Consider the following 22,059-nt stretch of genomic DNA (forward strand, 5'->3'; position numbering starts at 1 on the left):
CCCCCCCCCCACCCCCCCCCCCCCCCACCCCCCCCCCCCCCCACCCCCCCCCCCCCCCACCCCCCCCCCCCCCCACCCCCCCCCCCCCCCACCCCCCCCCCCCCCCACCCCCCCCCCCCCCCACCCCCCCCCCCCCCCACCCCCCCCCCCCCCCACCCCCCCCCCCCCCCACCCCCCCCCCCCCCCACCCCCCCCCCCCCCCACCCCCCCCCCCCCCCACCCCCCCCCCCCCCCACCCCCCCCCCCCCCCACCCCCCCCCCCCCCCACCCCCCCCCCCCCCCACCCCCCCCCCCCCCCACCCCCCCCCCCCCCCACCCCCCCCCCCCCCCACCCCCCCCCCCCCCCACCCCCCCCCCCCCCCACCCCCCCCCCCCCCCACCCCCCCCCCCCCCCACCCCCCCCCCCCCCCACCCCCCCCCCCCCCCACCCCCCCCCCCCCCCACCCCCCCCCCCCCCCACCCCCCCCCCCCCCCACCCCCCCCCCCCCCCACCCCCCCCCCCCCCCACCCCCCCCCCCCCCCACCCCCCCCCCCCCCCACCCCCCCCCCCCCCCACCCCCCCCCCCCCCCACCCCCCCCCCCCCCCACCCCCCCCCCCCCCCACCCCCCCCCCCCCCCACCCCCCCCCCCCCCCACCCCCCCCCCCCCCCACCCCCCCCCCCCCCCACCCCCCCCCCCCCCCACCCCCCCCCCCCCCCACCCCCCCCCCCCCCCACCCCCCCCCCCCCCCACCCCCCCCCCCCCCCACCCCCCCCCCCCCCCACCCCCCCCCCCCCCCACCCCCCCCCCCCCCCACCCCCCCCCCCCCCCACCCCCCCCCCCCCCCACCCCCCCCCCCCCCCACCCCCCCCCCCCCCCACCCCCCCCCCCCCCCACCCCCCCCCCCCCCCACCCCCCCCCCCCCCCACCCCCCCCCCCCCCCACCCCCCCCCCCCCCCACCCCCCCCCCCCCCCACCCCCCCCCCCCCCCACCCCCCCCCCCCCCCACCCCCCCCCCCCCCCACCCCCCCCCCCCCCCACCCCCCCCCCCCCCCACCCCCCCCCCCCCCCACCCCCCCCCCCCCCCACCCCCCCCCCCCCCCACCCCCCCCCCCCCCCACCCCCCCCCCCCCCCACCCCCCCCCCCCCCCACCCCCCCCCCCCCCCACCCCCCCCCCCCCCCACCCCCCCCCCCCCCCACCCCCCCCCCCCCCCACCCCCCCCCCCCCCCACCCCCCCCCCCCCCCACCCCCCCCCCCCCCCACCCCCCCCCCCCCCCACCCCCCCCCCCCCCCACCCCCCCCCCCCCCCACCCCCCCCCCCCCCCACCCCCCCCCCCCCCCACCCCCCCCCCCCCCCACCCCCCCCCCCCCCCACCCCCCCCCCCCCCCACCCCCCCCCCCCCCCACCCCCCCCCCCCCCCACCCCCCCCCCCCCCCACCCCCCCCCCCCCCCACCCCCCCCCCCCCCCACCCCCCCCCCCCCCCACCCCCCCCCCCCCCCACCCCCCCCCCCCCCCACCCCCCCCCCCCCCCACCCCCCCCCCCCCCCACCCCCCCCCCCCCCCACCCCCCCCCCCCCCCACCCCCCCCCCCCCCCACCCCCCCCCCCCCCCACCCCCCCCCCCCCCCACCCCCCCCCCCCCCCACCCCCCCCCCCCCCCACCCCCCCCCCCCCCCACCCCCCCCCCCCCCCACCCCCCCCCCCCCCCACCCCCCCCCCCCCCCACCCCCCCCCCCCCCCACCCCCCCCCCCCCCCACCCCCCCCCCCCCCCACCCCCCCCCCCCCCCACCCCCCCCCCCCCCCACCCCCCCCCCCCCCCACCCCCCCCCCCCCCCACCCCCCCCCCCCCCCACCCCCCCCCCCCCCCACCCCCCCCCCCCCCCACCCCCCCCCCCCCCCACCCCCCCCCCCCCCCACCCCCCCCCCCCCCCACCCCCCCCCCCCCCCACCCCCCCCCCCCCCCACCCCCCCCCCCCCCCACCCCCCCCCCCCCCCACCCCCCCCCCCCCCCACCCCCCCCCCCCCCCACCCCCCCCCCCCCCCACCCCCCCCCCCCCCCACCCCCCCCCCCCCCCACCCCCCCCCCCCCCCACCCCCCCCCCCCCCCACCCCCCCCCCCCCCCACCCCCCCCCCCCCCCACCCCCCCCCCCCCCCACCCCCCCCCCCCCCCACCCCCCCCCCCCCCCACCCCCCCCCCCCCCCACCCCCCCCCCCCCCCACCCCCCCCCCCCCCCACCCCCCCCCCCCCCCACCCCCCCCCCCCCCCACCCCCCCCCCCCCCCACCCCCCCCCCCCCCCACCCCCCCCCCCCCCCACCCCCCCCCCCCCCCACCCCCCCCCCCCCCCACCCCCCCCCCCCCCCACCCCCCCCCCCCCCCACCCCCCCCCCCCCCCACCCCCCCCCCCCCCCACCCCCCCCCCCCCCCACCCCCCCCCCCCCCCACCCCCCCCCCCCCCCACCCCCCCCCCCCCCCACCCCCCCCCCCCCCCACCCCCCCCCCCCCCCACCCCCCCCCCCCCCCACCCCCCCCCCCCCCCACCCCCCCCCCCCCCCACCCCCCCCCCCCCCCACCCCCCCCCCCCCCCACCCCCCCCCCCCCCCACCCCCCCCCCCCCCCACCCCCCCCCCCCCCCACCCCCCCCCCCCCCCACCCCCCCCCCCCCCCACCCCCCCCCCCCCCCACCCCCCCCCCCCCCCACCCCCCCCCCCCCCCACCCCCCCCCCCCCCCACCCCCCCCCCCCCCCACCCCCCCCCCCCCCCACCCCCCCCCCCCCCCACCCCCCCCCCCCCCCACCCCCCCCCCCCCCCACCCCCCCCCCCCCCCACCCCCCCCCCCCCCCACCCCCCCCCCCCCCCACCCCCCCCCCCCCCCACCCCCCCCCCCCCCCACCCCCCCCCCCCCCCACCCCCCCCCCCCCCCACCCCCCCCCCCCCCCACCCCCCCCCCCCCCCACCCCCCCCCCCCCCCACCCCCCCCCCCCCCCACCCCCCCCCCCCCCCACCCCCCCCCCCCCCCACCCCCCCCCCCCCCCACCCCCCCCCCCCCCCACCCCCCCCCCCCCCCACCCCCCCCCCCCCCCACCCCCCCCCCCCCCCACCCCCCCCCCCCCCCACCCCCCCCCCCCCCCACCCCCCCCCCCCCCCACCCCCCCCCCCCCCCACCCCCCCCCCCCCCCACCCCCCCCCCCCCCCACCCCCCCCCCCCCCCACCCCCCCCCCCCCCCACCCCCCCCCCCCCCCACCCCCCCCCCCCCCCACCCCCCCCCCCCCCCACCCCCCCCCCCCCCCACCCCCCCCCCCCCCCACCCCCCCCCCCCCCCACCCCCCCCCCCCCCCACCCCCCCCCCCCCCCACCCCCCCCCCCCCCCACCCCCCCCCCCCCCCACCCCCCCCCCCCCCCACCCCCCCCCCCCCCCACCCCCCCCCCCCCCCACCCCCCCCCCCCCCCACCCCCCCCCCCCCCCACCCCCCCCCCCCCCCACCCCCCCCCCCCCCCACCCCCCCCCCCCCCCACCCCCCCCCCCCCCCACCCCCCCCCCCCCCCACCCCCCCCCCCCCCCACCCCCCCCCCCCCCCACCCCCCCCCCCCCCCACCCCCCCCCCCCCCCACCCCCCCCCCCCCCCACCCCCCCCCCCCCCCACCCCCCCCCCCCCCCACCCCCCCCCCCCCCCACCCCCCCCCCCCCCCACCCCCCCCCCCCCCCACCCCCCCCCCCCCCCACCCCCCCCCCCCCCCACCCCCCCCCCCCCCCACCCCCCCCCCCCCCCACCCCCCCCCCCCCCCACCCCCCCCCCCCCCCACCCCCCCCCCCCCCCACCCCCCCCCCCCCCCACCCCCCCCCCCCCCCACCCCCCCCCCCCCCCACCCCCCCCCCCCCCCACCCCCCCCCCCCCCCACCCCCCCCCCCCCCCACCCCCCCCCCCCCCCACCCCCCCCCCCCCCCACCCCCCCCCCCCCCCACCCCCCCCCCCCCCCACCCCCCCCCCCCCCCACCCCCCCCCCCCCCCACCCCCCCCCCCCCCCACCCCCCCCCCCCCCCACCCCCCCCCCCCCCCACCCCCCCCCCCCCCCACCCCCCCCCCCCCCCACCCCCCCCCCCCCCCACCCCCCCCCCCCCCCACCCCCCCCCCCCCCCACCCCCCCCCCCCCCCACCCCCCCCCCCCCCCACCCCCCCCCCCCCCCACCCCCCCCCCCCCCCACCCCCCCCCCCCCCCACCCCCCCCCCCCCCCACCCCCCCCCCCCCCCACCCCCCCCCCCCCCCACCCCCCCCCCCCCCCACCCCCCCCCCCCCCCACCCCCCCCCCCCCCCACCCCCCCCCCCCCCCACCCCCCCCCCCCCCCACCCCCCCCCCCCCCCACCCCCCCCCCCCCCCACCCCCCCCCCCCCCCACCCCCCCCCCCCCCCACCCCCCCCCCCCCCCACCCCCCCCCCCCCCCACCCCCCCCCCCCCCCACCCCCCCCCCCCCCCACCCCCCCCCCCCCCCACCCCCCCCCCCCCCCACCCCCCCCCCCCCCCACCCCCCCCCCCCCCCACCCCCCCCCCCCCCCACCCCCCCCCCCCCCCACCCCCCCCCCCCCCCACCCCCCCCCCCCCCCACCCCCCCCCCCCCCCACCCCCCCCCCCCCCCACCCCCCCCCCCCCCCACCCCCCCCCCCCCCCACCCCCCCCCCCCCCCACCCCCCCCCCCCCCCACCCCCCCCCCCCCCCACCCCCCCCCCCCCCCACCCCCCCCCCCCCCCACCCCCCCCCCCCCCCACCCCCCCCCCCCCCCACCCCCCCCCCCCCCCACCCCCCCCCCCCCCCACCCCCCCCCCCCCCCACCCCCCCCCCCCCCCACCCCCCCCCCCCCCCACCCCCCCCCCCCCCCACCCCCCCCCCCCCCCACCCCCCCCCCCCCCCACCCCCCCCCCCCCCCACCCCCCCCCCCCCCCACCCCCCCCCCCCCCCACCCCCCCCCCCCCCCACCCCCCCCCCCCCCCACCCCCCCCCCCCCCCACCCCCCCCCCCCCCCACCCCCCCCCCCCCCCACCCCCCCCCCCCCCCACCCCCCCCCCCCCCCACCCCCCCCCCCCCCCACCCCCCCCCCCCCCCACCCCCCCCCCCCCCCACCCCCCCCCCCCCCCACCCCCCCCCCCCCCCACCCCCCCCCCCCCCCACCCCCCCCCCCCCCCACCCCCCCCCCCCCCCACCCCCCCCCCCCCCCACCCCCCCCCCCCCCCACCCCCCCCCCCCCCCACCCCCCCCCCCCCCCACCCCCCCCCCCCCCCACCCCCCCCCCCCCCCACCCCCCCCCCCCCCCACCCCCCCCCCCCCCCACCCCCCCCCCCCCCCACCCCCCCCCCCCCCCACCCCCCCCCCCCCCCACCCCCCCCCCCCCCCACCCCCCCCCCCCCCCACCCCCCCCCCCCCCCACCCCCCCCCCCCCCCACCCCCCCCCCCCCCCACCCCCCCCCCCCCCCACCCCCCCCCCCCCCCACCCCCCCCCCCCCCCACCCCCCCCCCCCCCCACCCCCCCCCCCCCCCACCCCCCCCCCCCCCCACCCCCCCCCCCCCCCACCCCCCCCCCCCCCCACCCCCCCCCCCCCCCACCCCCCCCCCCCCCCACCCCCCCCCCCCCCCACCCCCCCCCCCCCCCACCCCCCCCCCCCCCCACCCCCCCCCCCCCCCACCCCCCCCCCCCCCCACCCCCCCCCCCCCCCACCCCCCCCCCCCCCCACCCCCCCCCCCCCCCACCCCCCCCCCCCCCCACCCCCCCCCCCCCCCACCCCCCCCCCCCCCCACCCCCCCCCCCCCCCACCCCCCCCCCCCCCCACCCCCCCCCCCCCCCACCCCCCCCCCCCCCCACCCCCCCCCCCCCCCACCCCCCCCCCCCCCCACCCCCCCCCCCCCCCACCCCCCCCCCCCCCCACCCCCCCCCCCCCCCACCCCCCCCCCCCCCCACCCCCCCCCCCCCCCACCCCCCCCCCCCCCCACCCCCCCCCCCCCCCACCCCCCCCCCCCCCCACCCCCCCCCCCCCCCACCCCCCCCCCCCCCCACCCCCCCCCCCCCCCACCCCCCCCCCCCCCCACCCCCCCCCCCCCCCACCCCCCCCCCCCCCCACCCCCCCCCCCCCCCACCCCCCCCCCCCCCCACCCCCCCCCCCCCCCACCCCCCCCCCCCCCCACCCCCCCCCCCCCCCACCCCCCCCCCCCCCCACCCCCCCCCCCCCCCACCCCCCCCCCCCCCCACCCCCCCCCCCCCCCACCCCCCCCCCCCCCCACCCCCCCCCCCCCCCACCCCCCCCCCCCCCCACCCCCCCCCCCCCCCACCCCCCCCCCCCCCCACCCCCCCCCCCCCCCACCCCCCCCCCCCCCCACCCCCCCCCCCCCCCACCCCCCCCCCCCCCCACCCCCCCCCCCCCCCACCCCCCCCCCCCCCCACCCCCCCCCCCCCCCACCCCCCCCCCCCCCCACCCCCCCCCCCCCCCACCCCCCCCCCCCCCCACCCCCCCCCCCCCCCACCCCCCCCCCCCCCCACCCCCCCCCCCCCCCACCCCCCCCCCCCCCCACCCCCCCCCCCCCCCACCCCCCCCCCCCCCCACCCCCCCCCCCCCCCACCCCCCCCCCCCCCCACCCCCCCCCCCCCCCACCCCCCCCCCCCCCCACCCCCCCCCCCCCCCACCCCCCCCCCCCCCCACCCCCCCCCCCCCCCACCCCCCCCCCCCCCCACCCCCCCCCCCCCCCACCCCCCCCCCCCCCCACCCCCCCCCCCCCCCACCCCCCCCCCCCCCCACCCCCCCCCCCCCCCACCCCCCCCCCCCCCCACCCCCCCCCCCCCCCACCCCCCCCCCCCCCCACCCCCCCCCCCCCCCACCCCCCCCCCCCCCCACCCCCCCCCCCCCCCACCCCCCCCCCCCCCCACCCCCCCCCCCCCCCACCCCCCCCCCCCCCCACCCCCCCCCCCCCCCACCCCCCCCCCCCCCCACCCCCCCCCCCCCCCACCCCCCCCCCCCCCCACCCCCCCCCCCCCCCACCCCCCCCCCCCCCCACCCCCCCCCCCCCCCACCCCCCCCCCCCCCCACCCCCCCCCCCCCCCACCCCCCCCCCCCCCCACCCCCCCCCCCCCCCACCCCCCCCCCCCCCCACCCCCCCCCCCCCCCACCCCCCCCCCCCCCCACCCCCCCCCCCCCCCACCCCCCCCCCCCCCCACCCCCCCCCCCCCCCACCCCCCCCCCCCCCCACCCCCCCCCCCCCCCACCCCCCCCCCCCCCCACCCCCCCCCCCCCCCACCCCCCCCCCCCCCCACCCCCCCCCCCCCCCACCCCCCCCCCCCCCCACCCCCCCCCCCCCCCACCCCCCCCCCCCCCCACCCCCCCCCCCCCCCACCCCCCCCCCCCCCCACCCCCCCCCCCCCCCACCCCCCCCCCCCCCCACCCCCCCCCCCCCCCACCCCCCCCCCCCCCCACCCCCCCCCCCCCCCACCCCCCCCCCCCCCCACCCCCCCCCCCCCCCACCCCCCCCCCCCCCCACCCCCCCCCCCCCCCACCCCCCCCCCCCCCCACCCCCCCCCCCCCCCACCCCCCCCCCCCCCCACCCCCCCCCCCCCCCACCCCCCCCCCCCCCCACCCCCCCCCCCCCCCACCCCCCCCCCCCCCCACCCCCCCCCCCCCCCACCCCCCCCCCCCCCCACCCCCCCCCCCCCCCACCCCCCCCCCCCCCCACCCCCCCCCCCCCCCACCCCCCCCCCCCCCCACCCCCCCCCCCCCCCACCCCCCCCCCCCCCCACCCCCCCCCCCCCCCACCCCCCCCCCCCCCCACCCCCCCCCCCCCCCACCCCCCCCCCCCCCCACCCCCCCCCCCCCCCACCCCCCCCCCCCCCCACCCCCCCCCCCCCCCACCCCCCCCCCCCCCCACCCCCCCCCCCCCCCACCCCCCCCCCCCCCCACCCCCCCCCCCCCCCACCCCCCCCCCCCCCCACCCCCCCCCCCCCCCACCCCCCCCCCCCCCCACCCCCCCCCCCCCCCACCCCCCCCCCCCCCCACCCCCCCCCCCCCCCACCCCCCCCCCCCCCCACCCCCCCCCCCCCCCACCCCCCCCCCCCCCCACCCCCCCCCCCCCCCACCCCCCCCCCCCCCCACCCCCCCCCCCCCCCACCCCCCCCCCCCCCCACCCCCCCCCCCCCCCACCCCCCCCCCCCCCCACCCCCCCCCCCCCCCACCCCCCCCCCCCCCCACCCCCCCCCCCCCCCACCCCCCCCCCCCCCCACCCCCCCCCCCCCCCACCCCCCCCCCCCCCCACCCCCCCCCCCCCCCACCCCCCCCCCCCCCCACCCCCCCCCCCCCCCACCCCCCCCCCCCCCCACCCCCCCCCCCCCCCACCCCCCCCCCCCCCCACCCCCCCCCCCCCCCACCCCCCCCCCCCCCCACCCCCCCCCCCCCCCACCCCCCCCCCCCCCCACCCCCCCCCCCCCCCACCCCCCCCCCCCCCCACCCCCCCCCCCCCCCACCCCCCCCCCCCCCCACCCCCCCCCCCCCCCACCCCCCCCCCCCCCCACCCCCCCCCCCCCCCACCCCCCCCCCCCCCCACCCCCCCCCCCCCCCACCCCCCCCCCCCCCCACCCCCCCCCCCCCCCACCCCCCCCCCCCCCCACCCCCCCCCCCCCCCACCCCCCCCCCCCCCCACCCCCCCCCCCCCCCACCCCCCCCCCCCCCCACCCCCCCCCCCCCCCACCCCCCCCCCCCCCCACCCCCCCCCCCCCCCACCCCCCCCCCCCCCCACCCCCCCCCCCCCCCACCCCCCCCCCCCCCCACCCCCCCCCCCCCCCACCCCCCCCCCCCCCCACCCCCCCCCCCCCCCACCCCCCCCCCCCCCCACCCCCCCCCCCCCCCACCCCCCCCCCCCCCCACCCCCCCCCCCCCCCACCCCCCCCCCCCCCCACCCCCCCCCCCCCCCACCCCCCCCCCCCCCCACCCCCCCCCCCCCCCACCCCCCCCCCCCCCCACCCCCCCCCCCCCCCACCCCCCCCCCCCCCCACCCCCCCCCCCCCCCACCCCCCCCCCCCCCCACCCCCCCCCCCCCCCACCCCCCCCCCCCCCCACCCCCCCCCCCCCCCACCCCCCCCCCCCCCCACCCCCCCCCCCCCCCACCCCCCCCCCCCCCCACCCCCCCCCCCCCCCACCCCCCCCCCCCCCCACCCCCCCCCCCCCCCACCCCCCCCCCCCCCCACCCCCCCCCCCCCCCACCCCCCCCCCCCCCCACCCCCCCCCCCCCCCACCCCCCCCCCCCCCCACCCCCCCCCCCCCCCACCCCCCCCCCCCCCCACCCCCCCCCCCCCCCACCCCCCCCCCCCCCCACCCCCCCCCCCCCCCACCCCCCCCCCCCCCCACCCCCCCCCCCCCCCACCCCCCCCCCCCCCCACCCCCCCCCCCCCCCACCCCCCCCCCCCCCCACCCCCCCCCCCCCCCACCCCCCCCCCCCCCCACCCCCCCCCCCCCCCACCCCCCCCCCCCCCCACCCCCCCCCCCCCCCACCCCCCCCCCCCCCCACCCCCCCCCCCCCCCACCCCCCCCCCCCCCCACCCCCCCCCCCCCCCACCCCCCCCCCCCCCCACCCCCCCCCCCCCCCACCCCCCCCCCCCCCCACCCCCCCCCCCCCCCACCCCCCCCCCCCCCCACCCCCCCCCCCCCCCACCCCCCCCCCCCCCCACCCCCCCCCCCCCCCACCCCCCCCCCCCCCCACCCCCCCCCCCCCCCACCCCCCCCCCCCCCCACCCCCCCCCCCCCCCACCCCCCCCCCCCCCCACCCCCCCCCCCCCCCACCCCCCCCCCCCCCCACCCCCCCCCCCCCCCACCCCCCCCCCCCCCCACCCCCCCCCCCCCCCACCCCCCCCCCCCCCCACCCCCCCCCCCCCCCACCCCCCCCCCCCCCCACCCCCCCCCCCCCCCACCCCCCCCCCCCCCCACCCCCCCCCCCCCCCACCCCCCCCCCCCCCCACCCCCCCCCCCCCCCACCCCCCCCCCCCCCCACCCCCCCCCCCCCCCACCCCCCCCCCCCCCCACCCCCCCCCCCCCCCACCCCCCCCCCCCCCCACCCCCCCCCCCCCCCACCCCCCCCCCCCCCCACCCCCCCCCCCCCCCACCCCCCCCCCCCCCCACCCCCCCCCCCCCCCACCCCCCCCCCCCCCCACCCCCCCCCCCCCCCACCCCCCCCCCCCCCCACCCCCCCCCCCCCCCACCCCCCCCCCCCCCCACCCCCCCCCCCCCCCACCCCCCCCCCCCCCCACCCCCCCCCCCCCCCACCCCCCCCCCCCCCCACCCCCCCCCCCCCCCACCCCCCCCCCCCCCCACCCCCCCCCCCCCCCACCCCCCCCCCCCCCCACCCCCCCCCCCCCCCACCCCCCCCCCCCCCCACCCCCCCCCCCCCCCACCCCCCCCCCCCCCCACCCCCCCCCCCCCCCACCCCCCCCCCCCCCCACCCCCCCCCCCCCCCACCCCCCCCCCCCCCCACCCCCCCCCCCCCCCACCCCCCCCCCCCCCCACCCCCCCCCCCCCCCACCCCCCCCCCCCCCCACCCCCCCCCCCCCCCACCCCCCCCCCCCCCCACCCCCCCCCCCCCCCACCCCCCCCCCCCCCCACCCCCCCCCCCCCCCACCCCCCCCCCCCCCCACCCCCCCCCCCCCCCACCCCCCCCCCCCCCCACCCCCCCCCCCCCCCACCCCCCCCCCCCCCCACCCCCCCCCCCCCCCACCCCCCCCCCCCCCCACCCCCCCCCCCCCCCACCCCCCCCCCCCCCCACCCCCCCCCCCCCCCACCCCCCCCCCCCCCCACCCCCCCCCCCCCCCACCCCCCCCCCCCCCCACCCCCCCCCCCCCCCACCCCCCCCCCCCCCCACCCCCCCCCCCCCCCACCCCCCCCCCCCCCCACCCCCCCCCCCCCCCACCCCCCCCCCCCCCCACCCCCCCCCCCCCCCACCCCCCCCCCCCCCCACCCCCCCCCCCCCCCACCCCCCCCCCCCCCCACCCCCCCCCCCCCCCACCCCCCCCCCCCCCCACCCCCCCCCCCCCCCACCCCCCCCCCCCCCCACCCCCCCCCCCCCCCACCCCCCCCCCCCCCCACCCCCCCCCCCCCCCACCCCCCCCCCCCCCCACCCCCCCCCCCCCCCACCCCCCCCCCCCCCCACCCCCCCCCCCCCCCACCCCCCCCCCCCCCCACCCCCCCCCCCCCCCACCCCCCCCCCCCCCCACCCCCCCCCCCCCCCACCCCCCCCCCCCCCCACCCCCCCCCCCCCCCACCCCCCCCCCCCCCCACCCCCCCCCCCCCCCACCCCCCCCCCCCCCCACCCCCCCCCCCCCCCACCCCCCCCCCCCCCCACCCCCCCCCCCCCCCACCCCCCCCCCCCCCCACCCCCCCCCCCCCCCACCCCCCCCCCCCCCCACCCCCCCCCCCCCCCACCCCCCCCCCCCCCCACCCCCCCCCCCCCCCACCCCCCCCCCCCCCCACCCCCCCCCCCCCCCACCCCCCCCCCCCCCCACCCCCCCCCCCCCCCACCCCCCCCCCCCCCCACCCCCCCCCCCCCCCACCCCCCCCCCCCCCCACCCCCCCCCCCCCCCACCCCCCCCCCCCCCCACCCCCCCCCCCCCCCACCCCCCCCCCCCCCCACCCCCCCCCCCCCCCACCCCCCCCCCCCCCCACCCCCCCCCCCCCCCACCCCCCCCCCCCCCCACCCCCCCCCCCCCCCACCCCCCCCCCCCCCCACCCCCCCCCCCCCCCACCCCCCCCCCCCCCCACCCCCCCCCCCCCCCACCCCCCCCCCCCCCCACCCCCCCCCCCCCCCACCCCCCCCCCCCCCCACCCCCCCCCCCCCCCACCCCCCCCCCCCCCCACCCCCCCCCCCCCCCACCCCCCCCCCCCCCCACCCCCCCCCCCCCCCACCCCCCCCCCCCCCCACCCCCCCCCCCCCCCACCCCCCCCCCCCCCCACCCCCCCCCCCCCCCACCCCCCCCCCCCCCCACCCCCCCCCCCCCCCACCCCCCCCCCCCCCCACCCCCCCCCCCCCCCACCCCCCCCCCCCCCCACCCCCCCCCCCCCCCACCCCCCCCCCCCCCCACCCCCCCCCCCCCCCACCCCCCCCCCCCCCCACCCCCCCCCCCCCCCACCCCCCCCCCCCCCCACCCCCCCCCCCCCCCACCCCCCCCCCCCCCCACCCCCCCCCCCCCCCACCCCCCCCCCCCCCCACCCCCCCCCCCCCCCACCCCCCCCCCCCCCCACCCCCCCCCCCCCCCACCCCCCCCCCCCCCCACCCCCCCCCCCCCCCACCCCCCCCCCCCCCCACCCCCCCCCCCCCCCACCCCCCCCCCCCCCCACCCCCCCCCCCCCCCACCCCCCCCCCCCCCCACCCCCCCCCCCCCCCACCCCCCCCCCCCCCCACCCCCCCCCCCCCCCACCCCCCCCCCCCCCCACCCCCCCCCCCCCCCACCCCCCCCCCCCCCCACCCCCCCCCCCCCCCACCCCCCCCCCCCCCCACCCCCCCCCCCCCCCACCCCCCCCCCCCCCCACCCCCCCCCCCCCCCACCCCCCCCCCCCCCCACCCCCCCCCCCCCCCACCCCCCCCCCCCCCCACCCCCCCCCCCCCCCACCCCCCCCCCCCCCCACCCCCCCCCCCCCCCACCCCCCCCCCCCCCCACCCCCCCCCCCCCCCACCCCCCCCCCCCCCCACCCCCCCCCCCCCCCACCCCCCCCCCCCCCCACCCCCCCCCCCCCCCACCCCCCCCCCCCCCCACCCCCCCCCCCCCCCACCCCCCCCCCCCCCCACCCCCCCCCCCCCCCACCCCCCCCCCCCCCCACCCCCCCCCCCCCCCACCCCCCCCCCCCCCCACCCCCCCCCCCCCCCACCCCCCCCCCCCCCCACCCCCCCCCCCCCCCACCCCCCCCCCCCCCCACCCCCCCCCCCCCCCACCCCCCCCCCCCCCCACCCCCCCCCCCCCCCACCCCCCCCCCCCCCCACCCCCCCCCCCCCCCACCCCCCCCCCCCCCCACCCCCCCCCCCCCCCACCCCCCCCCCCCCCCACCCCCCCCCCCCCCCACCCCCCCCCCCCCCCACCCCCCCCCCCCCCCACCCCCCCCCCCCCCCACCCCCCCCCCCCCCCACCCCCCCCCCCCCCCACCCCCCCCCCCCCCCACCCCCCCCCCCCCCCACCCCCCCCCCCCCCCACCCCCCCCCCCCCCCACCCCCCCCCCCCCCCACCCCCCCCCCCCCCCACCCCCCCCCCCCCCCACCCCCCCCCCCCCCCACCCCCCCCCCCCCCCACCCCCCCCCCCCCCCACCCCCCCCCCCCCCCACCCCCCCCCCCCCCCACCCCCCCCCCCCCCCACCCCCCCCCCCCCCCACCCCCCCCCCCCCCCACCCCCCCCCCCCCCCACCCCCCCCCCCCCCCACCCCCCCCCCCCCCCACCCCCCCCCCCCCCCACCCCCCCCCCCCCCCACCCCCCCCCCCCCCCACCCCCCCCCCCCCCCACCCCCCCCCCCCCCCACCCCCCCCCCCCCCCACCCCCCCCCCCCCCCACCCCCCCCCCCCCCCACCCCCCCCCCCCCCCACCCCCCCCCCCCCCCACCCCCCCCCCCCCCCACCCCCCCCCCCCCCCACCCCCCCCCCCCCCCACCCCCCCCCCCCCCCACCCCCCCCCCCCCCCACCCCCCCCCCCCCCCACCCCCCCCCCCCCCCACCCCCCCCCCCCCCCACCCCCCCCCCCCCCCACCCCCCCCCCCCCCCACCCCCCCCCCCCCCCACCCCCCCCCCCCCCCACCCCCCCCCCCCCCCACCCCCCCCCCCCCCCACCCCCCCCCCCCCCCACCCCCCCCCCCCCCCACCCCCCCCCCCCCCCACCCCCCCCCCCCCCCACCCCCCCCCCCCCCCACCCCCCCCCCCCCCCACCCCCCCCCCCCCCCACCCCCCCCCCCCCCCACCCCCCCCCCCCCCCACCCCCCCCCCCCCCCACCCCCCCCCCCCCCCACCCCCCCCCCCCCCCACCCCCCCCCCCCCCCACCCCCCCCCCCCCCCACCCCCCCCCCCCCCCACCCCCCCCCCCCCCCACCCCCCCCCCCCCCCACCCCCCCCCCCCCCCACCCCCCCCCCCCCCCACCCCCCCCCCCCCCCACCCCCCCCCCCCCCCACCCCCCCCCCCCCCCACCCCCCCCCCCCCCCACCCCCCCCCCCCCCCACCCCCCCCCCCCCCCACCCCCCCCCCCCCCCACCCCCCCCCCCCCCCACCCCCCCCCCCCCCCACCCCCCCCCCCCCCCACCCCCCCCCCCCCCCACCCCCCCCCCCCCCCACCCCCCCCCCCCCCCACCCCCCCCCCCCCCCACCCCCCCCCCCCCCCACCCCCCCCCCCCCCCACCCCCCCCCCCCCCCACCCCCCCCCCCCCCCACCCCCCCCCCCCCCCACCCCCCCCCCCCCCCACCCCCCCCCCCCCCCACCCCCCCCCCCCCCCACCCCCCCCCCCCCCCACCCCCCCCCCCCCCCACCCCCCCCCCCCCCCACCCCCCCCCCCCCCCACCCCCCCCCCCCCCCACCCCCCCCCCCCCCCACCCCCCCCCCCCCCCACCCCCCCCCCCCCCCACCCCCCCCCCCCCCCACCCCCCCCCCCCCCCACCCCCCCCCCCCCCCACCCCCCCCCCCCCCCACCCCCCCCCCCCCCCACCCCCCCCCCCCCCCACCCCCCCCCCCCCCCACCCCCCCCCCCCCCCACCCCCCCCCCCCCCCACCCCCCCCCCCCCCCACCCCCCCCCCCCCCCACCCCCCCCCCCCCCCACCCCCCCCCCCCCCCACCCCCCCCCCCCCCCACCCCCCCCCCCCCCCACCCCCCCCCCCCCCCACCCCCCCCCCCCCCCACCCCCCCCCCCCCCCACCCCCCCCCCCCCCCACCCCCCCCCCCCCCCACCCCCCCCCCCCCCCACCCCCCCCCCCCCCCACCCCCCCCCCCCCCCACCCCCCCCCCCCCCCACCCCCCCCCCCCCCCACCCCCCCCCCCCCCCACCCCCCCCCCCCCCCACCCCCCCCCCCCCCCACCCCCCCCCCCCCCCACCCCCCCCCCCCCCCACCCCCCCCCCCCCCCACCCCCCCCCCCCCCCACCCCCCCCCCCCCCCACCCCCCCCCCCCCCCACCCCCCCCCCCCCCCACCCCCCCCCCCCCCCACCCCCCCCCCCCCCCACCCCCCCCCCCCCCCACCCCCCCCCCCCCCCACCCCCCCCCCCCCCCACCCCCCCCCCCCCCCACCCCCCCCCCCCCCCACCCCCCCCCCCCCCCACCCCCCCCCCCCCCCACCCCCCCCCCCCCCCACCCCCCCCCCCCCCCACCCCCCCCCCCCCCCACCCCCCCCCCCCCCCACCCCCCCCCCCCCCCACCCCCCCCCCCCCCCACCCCCCCCCCCCCCCACCCCCCCCCCCCCCCACCCCCCCCCCCCCCCACCCCCCCCCCCCCCCACCCCCCCCCCCCCCCACCCCCCCCCCCCCCCACCCCCCCCCCCCCCCACCCCCCCCCCCCCCCACCCCCCCCCCCCCCCACCCCCCCCCCCCCCCACCCCCCCCCCCCCCCACCCCCCCCCCCCCCCACCCCCCCCCCCCCCCACCCCCCCCCCCCCCCACCCCCCCCCCCCCCCACCCCCCCCCCCCCCCACCCCCCCCCCCCCCCACCCCCCCCCCCCCCCACCCCCCCCCCCCCCCACCCCCCCCCCCCCCCACCCCCCCCCCCCCCCACCCCCCCCCCCCCCCACCCCCCCCCCCCCCCACCCCCCCCCCCCCCCACCCCCCCCCCCCCCCACCCCCCCCCCCCCCCACCCCCCCCCCCCCCCACCCCCCCCCCCCCCCACCCCCCCCCCCCCCCACCCCCCCCCCCCCCCACCCCCCCCCCCCCCCACCCCCCCCCCCCCCCACCCCCCCCCCCCCCCACCCCCCCCCCCCCCCACCCCCCCCCCCCCCCACCCCCCCCCCCCCCCACCCCCCCCCCCCCCCACCCCCCCCCCCCCCCACCCCCCCCCCCCCCCACCCCCCCCCCCCCCCACCCCCCCCCCCCCCCACCCCCCCCCCCCCCCACCCCCCCCCCCCCCCACCCCCCCCCCCCCCCACCCCCCCCCCCCCCCACCCCCCCCCCCCCCCACCCCCCCCCCCCCCCACCCCCCCCCCCCCCCACCCCCCCCCCCCCCCACCCCCCCCCCCCCCCACCCCCCCCCCCCCCCACCCCCCCCCCCCCCCACCCCCCCCCCCCCCCACCCCCCCCCCCCCCCACCCCCCCCCCCCCCCACCCCCCCCCCCCCCCACCCCCCCCCCCCCCCACCCCCCCCCCCCCCCACCCCCCCCCCCCCCCACCCCCCCCCCCCCCCACCCCCCCCCCCCCCCACCCCCCCCCCCCCCCACCCCCCCCCCCCCCCACCCCCCCCCCCCCCCACCCCCCCCCCCCCCCACCCCCCCCCCCCCCCACCCCCCCCCCCCCCCACCCCCCCCCCCCCCCACCCCCCCCCCCCCCCACCCCCCCCCCCCCCCACCCCCCCCCCCCCCCACCCCCCCCCCCCCCCACCCCCCCCCCCCCCCACCCCCCCCCCCCCCCACCCCCCCCCCCCCCCACCCCCCCCCCCCCCCACCCCCCCCCCCCCCCACCCCCCCCCCCCCCCACCCCCCCCCCCCCCCACCCCCCCCCCCCCCCACCCCCCCCCCCCCCCACCCCCCCCCCCCCCCACCCCCCCCCCCCCCCACCCCCCCCCCCCCCCACCCCCCCCCCCCCCCACCCCCCCCCCCCCCCACCCCCCCCCCCCCCCACCCCCCCCCCCCCCCACCCCCCCCCCCCCCCACCCCCCCCCCCCCCCACCCCCCCCCCCCCCCACCCCCCCCCCCCCCCACCCCCCCCCCCCCCCACCCCCCCCCCCCCCCACCCCCCCCCCCCCCCACCCCCCCCCCCCCCCACCCCCCCCCCCCCCCACCCCCCCCCCCCCCCACCCCCCCCCCCCCCCACCCCCCCCCCCCCCCACCCCCCCCCCCCCCCACCCCCCCCCCCCCCCACCCCCCCCCCCCCCCACCCCCCCCCCCCCCCACCCCCCCCCCCCCCCACCCCCCCCCCCCCCCACCCCCCCCCCCCCCCACCCCCCCCCCCCCCCACCCCCCCCCCCCCCCACCCCCCCCCCCCCCCACCCCCCCCCCCCCCCACCCCCCCCCCCCCCCACCCCCCCCCCCCCCCACCCCCCCCCCCCCCCACCCCCCCCCCCCCCCACCCCCCCCCCCCCCCACCCCCCCCCCCCCCCACCCCCCCCCCCCCCCACCCCCCCCCCCCCCCACCCCCCCCCCCCCCCACCCCCCCCCCCCCCCACCCCCCCCCCCCCCCACCCCCCCCCCCCCCCACCCCCCCCCCCCCCCACCCCCCCCCCCCCCCACCCCCCCCCCCCCCCACCCCCCCCCCCCCCCACCCCCCCCCCCCCCCACCCCCCCCCCCCCCCACCCCCCCCCCCCCCCACCCCCCCCCCCCCCCACCCCCCCCCCCCCCCACCCCCCCCCCCCCCCACCCCCCCCCCCCCCCACCCCCCCCCCCCCCCACCCCCCCCCCCCCCCACCCCCCCCCCCCCCCACCCCCCCCCCCCCCCACCCCCCCCCCCCCCCACCCCCCCCCCCCCCCACCCCCCCCCCCCCCCACCCCCCCCCCCCCCCACCCCCCCCCCCCCCCACCCCCCCCCCCCCCCACCCCCCCCCCCCCCCACCCCCCCCCCCCCCCACCCCCCCCCCCCCCCACCCCCCCCCCCCCCCACCCCCCCCCCCCCCCACCCCCCCCCCCCCCCACCCCCCCCCCCCCCCACCCCCCCCCCCCCCCACCCCCCCCCCCCCCCACCCCCCCCCCCCCCCACCCCCCCCCCCCCCCACCCCCCCCCCCCCCCACCCCCCCCCCCCCCCACCCCCCCCCCCCCCCACCCCCCCCCCCCCCCACCCCCCCCCCCCCCCACCCCCCCCCCCCCCCACCCCCCCCCCCCCCCACCCCCCCCCCCCCCCACCCCCCCCCCCCCCCACCCCCCCCCCCCCCCACCCCCCCCCCCCCCCACCCCCCCCCCCCCCCACCCCCCCCCCCCCCCACCCCCCCCCCCCCCCACCCCCCCCCCCCCCCACCCCCCCCCCCCCCCACCCCCCCCCCCCCCCACCCCCCCCCCCCCCCACCCCCCCCCCCCCCCACCCCCCCCCCCCCCCACCCCCCCCCCCCCCCACCCCCCCCCCCCCCCACCCCCCCCCCCCCCCACCCCCCCCCCCCCCCACCCCCCCCCCCCCCCACCCCCCCCCCCCCCCACCCCCCCCCCCCCCCACCCCCCCCCCCCCCCACCCCCCCCCCCCCCCACCCCCCCCCCCCCCCACCCCCCCCCCCCCCCACCCCCCCCCCCCCCCACCCCCCCCCCCCCCCACCCCCCCCCCCCCCCACCCCCCCCCCCCCCCACCCCCCCCCCCCCCCACCCCCCCCCCCCCCCACCCCCCCCCCCCCCCACCCCCCCCCCCCCCCACCCCCCCCCCCCCCCACCCCCCCCCCCCCCCACCCCCCCCCCCCCCCACCCCCCCCCCCCCCCACCCCCCCCCCCCCCCACCCCCCCCCCCCCCCACCCCCCCCCCCCCCCACCCCCCCCCCCCCCCACCCCCCCCCCCCCCCACCCCCCCCCCCCCCCACCCCCCCCCCCCCCCACCCCCCCCCCCCCCCACCCCCCCCCCCCCCCACCCCCCCCCCCCCCCACCCCCCCCCCCCCCCACCCCCCCCCCCCCCCACCCCCCCCCCCCCCCACCCCCCCCCCCCCCCACCCCCCCCCCCCCCCACCCCCCCCCCCCCCCACCCCCCCCCCCCCCCACCCCCCCCCCCCCCCACCCCCCCCCCCCCCCACCCCCCCCCCCCCCCACCCCCCCCCCCCCCCACCCCCCCCCCCCCCCACCCCCCCCCCCCCCCACCCCCCCCCCCCCCCACCCCCCCCCCCCCCCACCCCCCCCCCCCCCCACCCCCCCCCCCCCCCACCCCCCCCCCCCCCCACCCCCCCCCCCCCCCACCCCCCCCCCCCCCCACCCCCCCCCCCCCCCACCCCCCCCCCCCCCCACCCCCCCCCCCCCCCACCCCCCCCCCCCCCCACCCCCCCCCCCCCCCACCCCCCCCCCCCCCCACCCCCCCCCCCCCCCACCCCCCCCCCCCCCCACCCCCCCCCCCCCCCACCCCCCCCCCCCCCCACCCCCCCCCCCCCCCACCCCCCCCCCCCCCCACCCCCCCCCCCCCCCACCCCCCCCCCCCCCCACCCCCCCCCCCCCCCACCCCCCCCCCCCCCCACCCCCCCCCCCCCCCACCCCCCCCCCCCCCCACCCCCCCCCCCCCCCACCCCCCCCCCCCCCCACCCCCCCCCCCCCCCACCCCCCCCCCCCCCCACCCCCCCCCCCCCCCACCCCCCCCCCCCCCCACCCCCCCCCCCCCCCACCCCCCCCCCCCCCCACCCCCCCCCCCCCCCACCCCCCCCCCCCCCCACCCCCCCCCCCCCCCACCCCCCCCCCCCCCCACCCCCCCCCCCCCCCACCCCCCCCCCCCCCCACCCCCCCCCCCCCCCACCCCCCCCCCCCCCCACCCCCCCCCCCCCCCACCCCCCCCCCCCCCCACCCCCCCCCCCCCCCACCCCCCCCCCCCCCCACCCCCCCCCCCCCCCACCCCCCCCCCCCCCCACCCCCCCCCCCCCCCACCCCCCCCCCCCCCCACCCCCCCCCCCCCCCACCCCCCCCCCCCCCCACCCCCCCCCCCCCCCACCCCCCCCCCCCCCCACCCCCCCCCCCCCCCACCCCCCCCCCCCCCCACCCCCCCCCCCCCCCACCCCCCCCCCCCCCCACCCCCCCCCCCCCCCACCCCCCCCCCCCCCCACCCCCCCCCCCCCCCACCCCCCCCCCCCCCCACCCCCCCCCCCCCCCACCCCCCCCCCCCCCCACCCCCCCCCCCCCCCACCCCCCCCCCCCCCCACCCCCCCCCCCCCCCACCCCCCCCCCCCCCCACCCCCCCCCCCCCCCACCCCCCCCCCCCCCCACCCCCCCCCCCCCCCACCCCCCCCCCCCCCCACCCCCCCCCCCCCCCACCCCCCCCCCCCCCCACCCCCCCCCCCCCCCACCCCCCCCCCCCCCCACCCCCCCCCCCCCCCACCCCCCCCCCCCCCCACCCCCCCCCCCCCCCACCCCCCCCCCCCCCCACCCCCCCCCCCCCCCACCCCCCCCCCCCCCCACCCCCCCCCCCCCCCACCCCCCCCCCCCCCCACCCCCCCCCCCCCCCACCCCCCCCCCCCCCCACCCCCCCCCCCCCCCACCCCCCCCCCCCCCCACCCCCCCCCCCCCCCACCCCCCCCCCCCCCCACCCCCCCCCCCCCCCACCCCCCCCCCCCCCCACCCCCCCCCCCCCCCACCCCCCCCCCCCCCCACCCCCCCCCCCCCCCACCCCCCCCCCCCCCCACCCCCCCCCCCCCCCACCCCCCCCCCCCCCCACCCCCCCCCCCCCCCACCCCCCCCCCCCCCCACCCCCCCCCCCCCCCACCCCCCCCCCCCCCCACCCCCCCCCCCCCCCACCCCCCCCCCCCCCCACCCCCCCCCCCCCCCACCCCCCCCCCCCCCCACCCCCCCCCCCCCCCACCCCCCCCCCCCCCCACCCCCCCCCCCCCCCACCCCCCCCCCCCCCCACCCCCCCCCCCCCCCACCCCCCCCCCCCCCCACCCCCCCCCCCCCCCACCCCCCCCCCCCCCCACCCCCCCCCCCCCCCACCCCCCCCCCCCCCCACCCCCCCCCCCCCCCACCCCCCCCCCCCCCCACCCCCCCCCCCCCCCACCCCCCCCCCCCCCCACCCCCCCCCCCCCCCACCCCCCCCCCCCCCCACCCCCCCCCCCCCCCACCCCCCCCCCCCCCCACCCCCCCCCCCCCCCACCCCCCCCCCCCCCCACCCCCCCCCCCCCCCACCCCCCCCCCCCCCCACCCCCCCCCCCCCCCACCCCCCCCCCCCCCCACCCCCCCCCCCCCCCACCCCCCCCCCCCCCCACCCCCCCCCCCCCCCACCCCCCCCCCCCCCCACCCCCCCCCCCCCCCACCCCCCCCCCCCCCCACCCCCCCCCCCCCCCACCCCCCCCCCCCCCCACCCCCCCCCCCCCCCACCCCCCCCCCCCCCCACCCCCCCCCCCCCCCACCCCCCCCCCCCCCCACCCCCCCCCCCCCCCACCCCCCCCCCCCCCCACCCCCCCCCCCCCCCACCCCCCCCCCCCCCCACCCCCCCCCCCCCCCACCCCCCCCCCCCCCCACCCCCCCCCCCCCCCACCCCCCCCCCCCCCCACCCCCCCCCCCCCCCACCCCCCCCCCCCCCCACCCCCCCCCCCCCCCACCCCCCCCCCCCCCCACCCCCCCCCCCCCCCACCCCCCCCCCCCCCCACCCCCCCCCCCCCCCACCCCCCCCCCCCCCCACCCCCCCCCCCCCCCACCCCCCCCCCCCCCCACCCCCCCCCCCCCCCACCCCCCCCCCCCCCCACCCCCCCCCCCCCCCACCCCCCCCCCCCCCCACCCCCCCCCCCCCCCACCCCCCCCCCCCCCCACCCCCCCCCCCCCCCACCCCCCCCCCCCCCCACCCCCCCCCCCCCCCACCCCCCCCCCCCCCCACCCCCCCCCCCCCCCACCCCCCCCCCCCCCCACCCCCCCCCCCCCCCACCCCCCCCCCCCCCCACCCCCCCCCCCCCCCACCCCCCCCCCCCCCCACCCCCCCCCCCCCCCACCCCCCCCCCCCCCCACCCCCCCCCCCCCCCACCCCCCCCCCCCCCCACCCCCCCCCCCCCCCACCCCCCCCCCCCCCCACCCCCCCCCCCCCCCACCCCCCCCCCCCCCCACCCCCCCCCCCCCCCACCCCCCCCCCCCCCCACCCCCCCCCCCCCCCACCCCCCCCCCCCCCCACCCCCCCCCCCCCCCACCCCCCCCCCCCCCCACCCCCCCCCCCCCCCACCCCCCCCCCCCCCCACCCCCCCCCCCCCCCACCCCCCCCCCCCCCCACCCCCCCCCCCCCCCACCCCCCCCCCCCCCCACCCCCCCCCCCCCCCA

General features: G+C 93.7%; 1 protein-coding gene across 1 annotated transcript in view; it reads left to right on the forward strand.

Annotated features, from left to right (window-relative positions):
* Nucleotides 1-22,059, forward strand: part of LOC125446188 (basic proline-rich protein-like) — an 86,014-nt gene that overhangs the window by 47,055 nt on the left and 16,900 nt on the right. Inside the window, exon 4 of the mRNA XM_048519743.1 lies at nucleotides 17,411-18,910. Coding sequence (XP_048375700.1) covers nucleotides 17,411-18,910 — 1,500 coding nt within the window. The remainder of the gene's footprint in view (nucleotides 1-17,410; nucleotides 18,911-22,059) is intronic.

This window comes from Sphaerodactylus townsendi, linkage group LG17 (genome assembly GCF_021028975.2).
Source record: "Sphaerodactylus townsendi isolate TG3544 linkage group LG17, MPM_Stown_v2.3, whole genome shotgun sequence".
In the NCBI taxonomy this organism is placed as follows: Eukaryota; Metazoa; Chordata; class Lepidosauria; order Squamata; family Sphaerodactylidae; genus Sphaerodactylus; species Sphaerodactylus townsendi.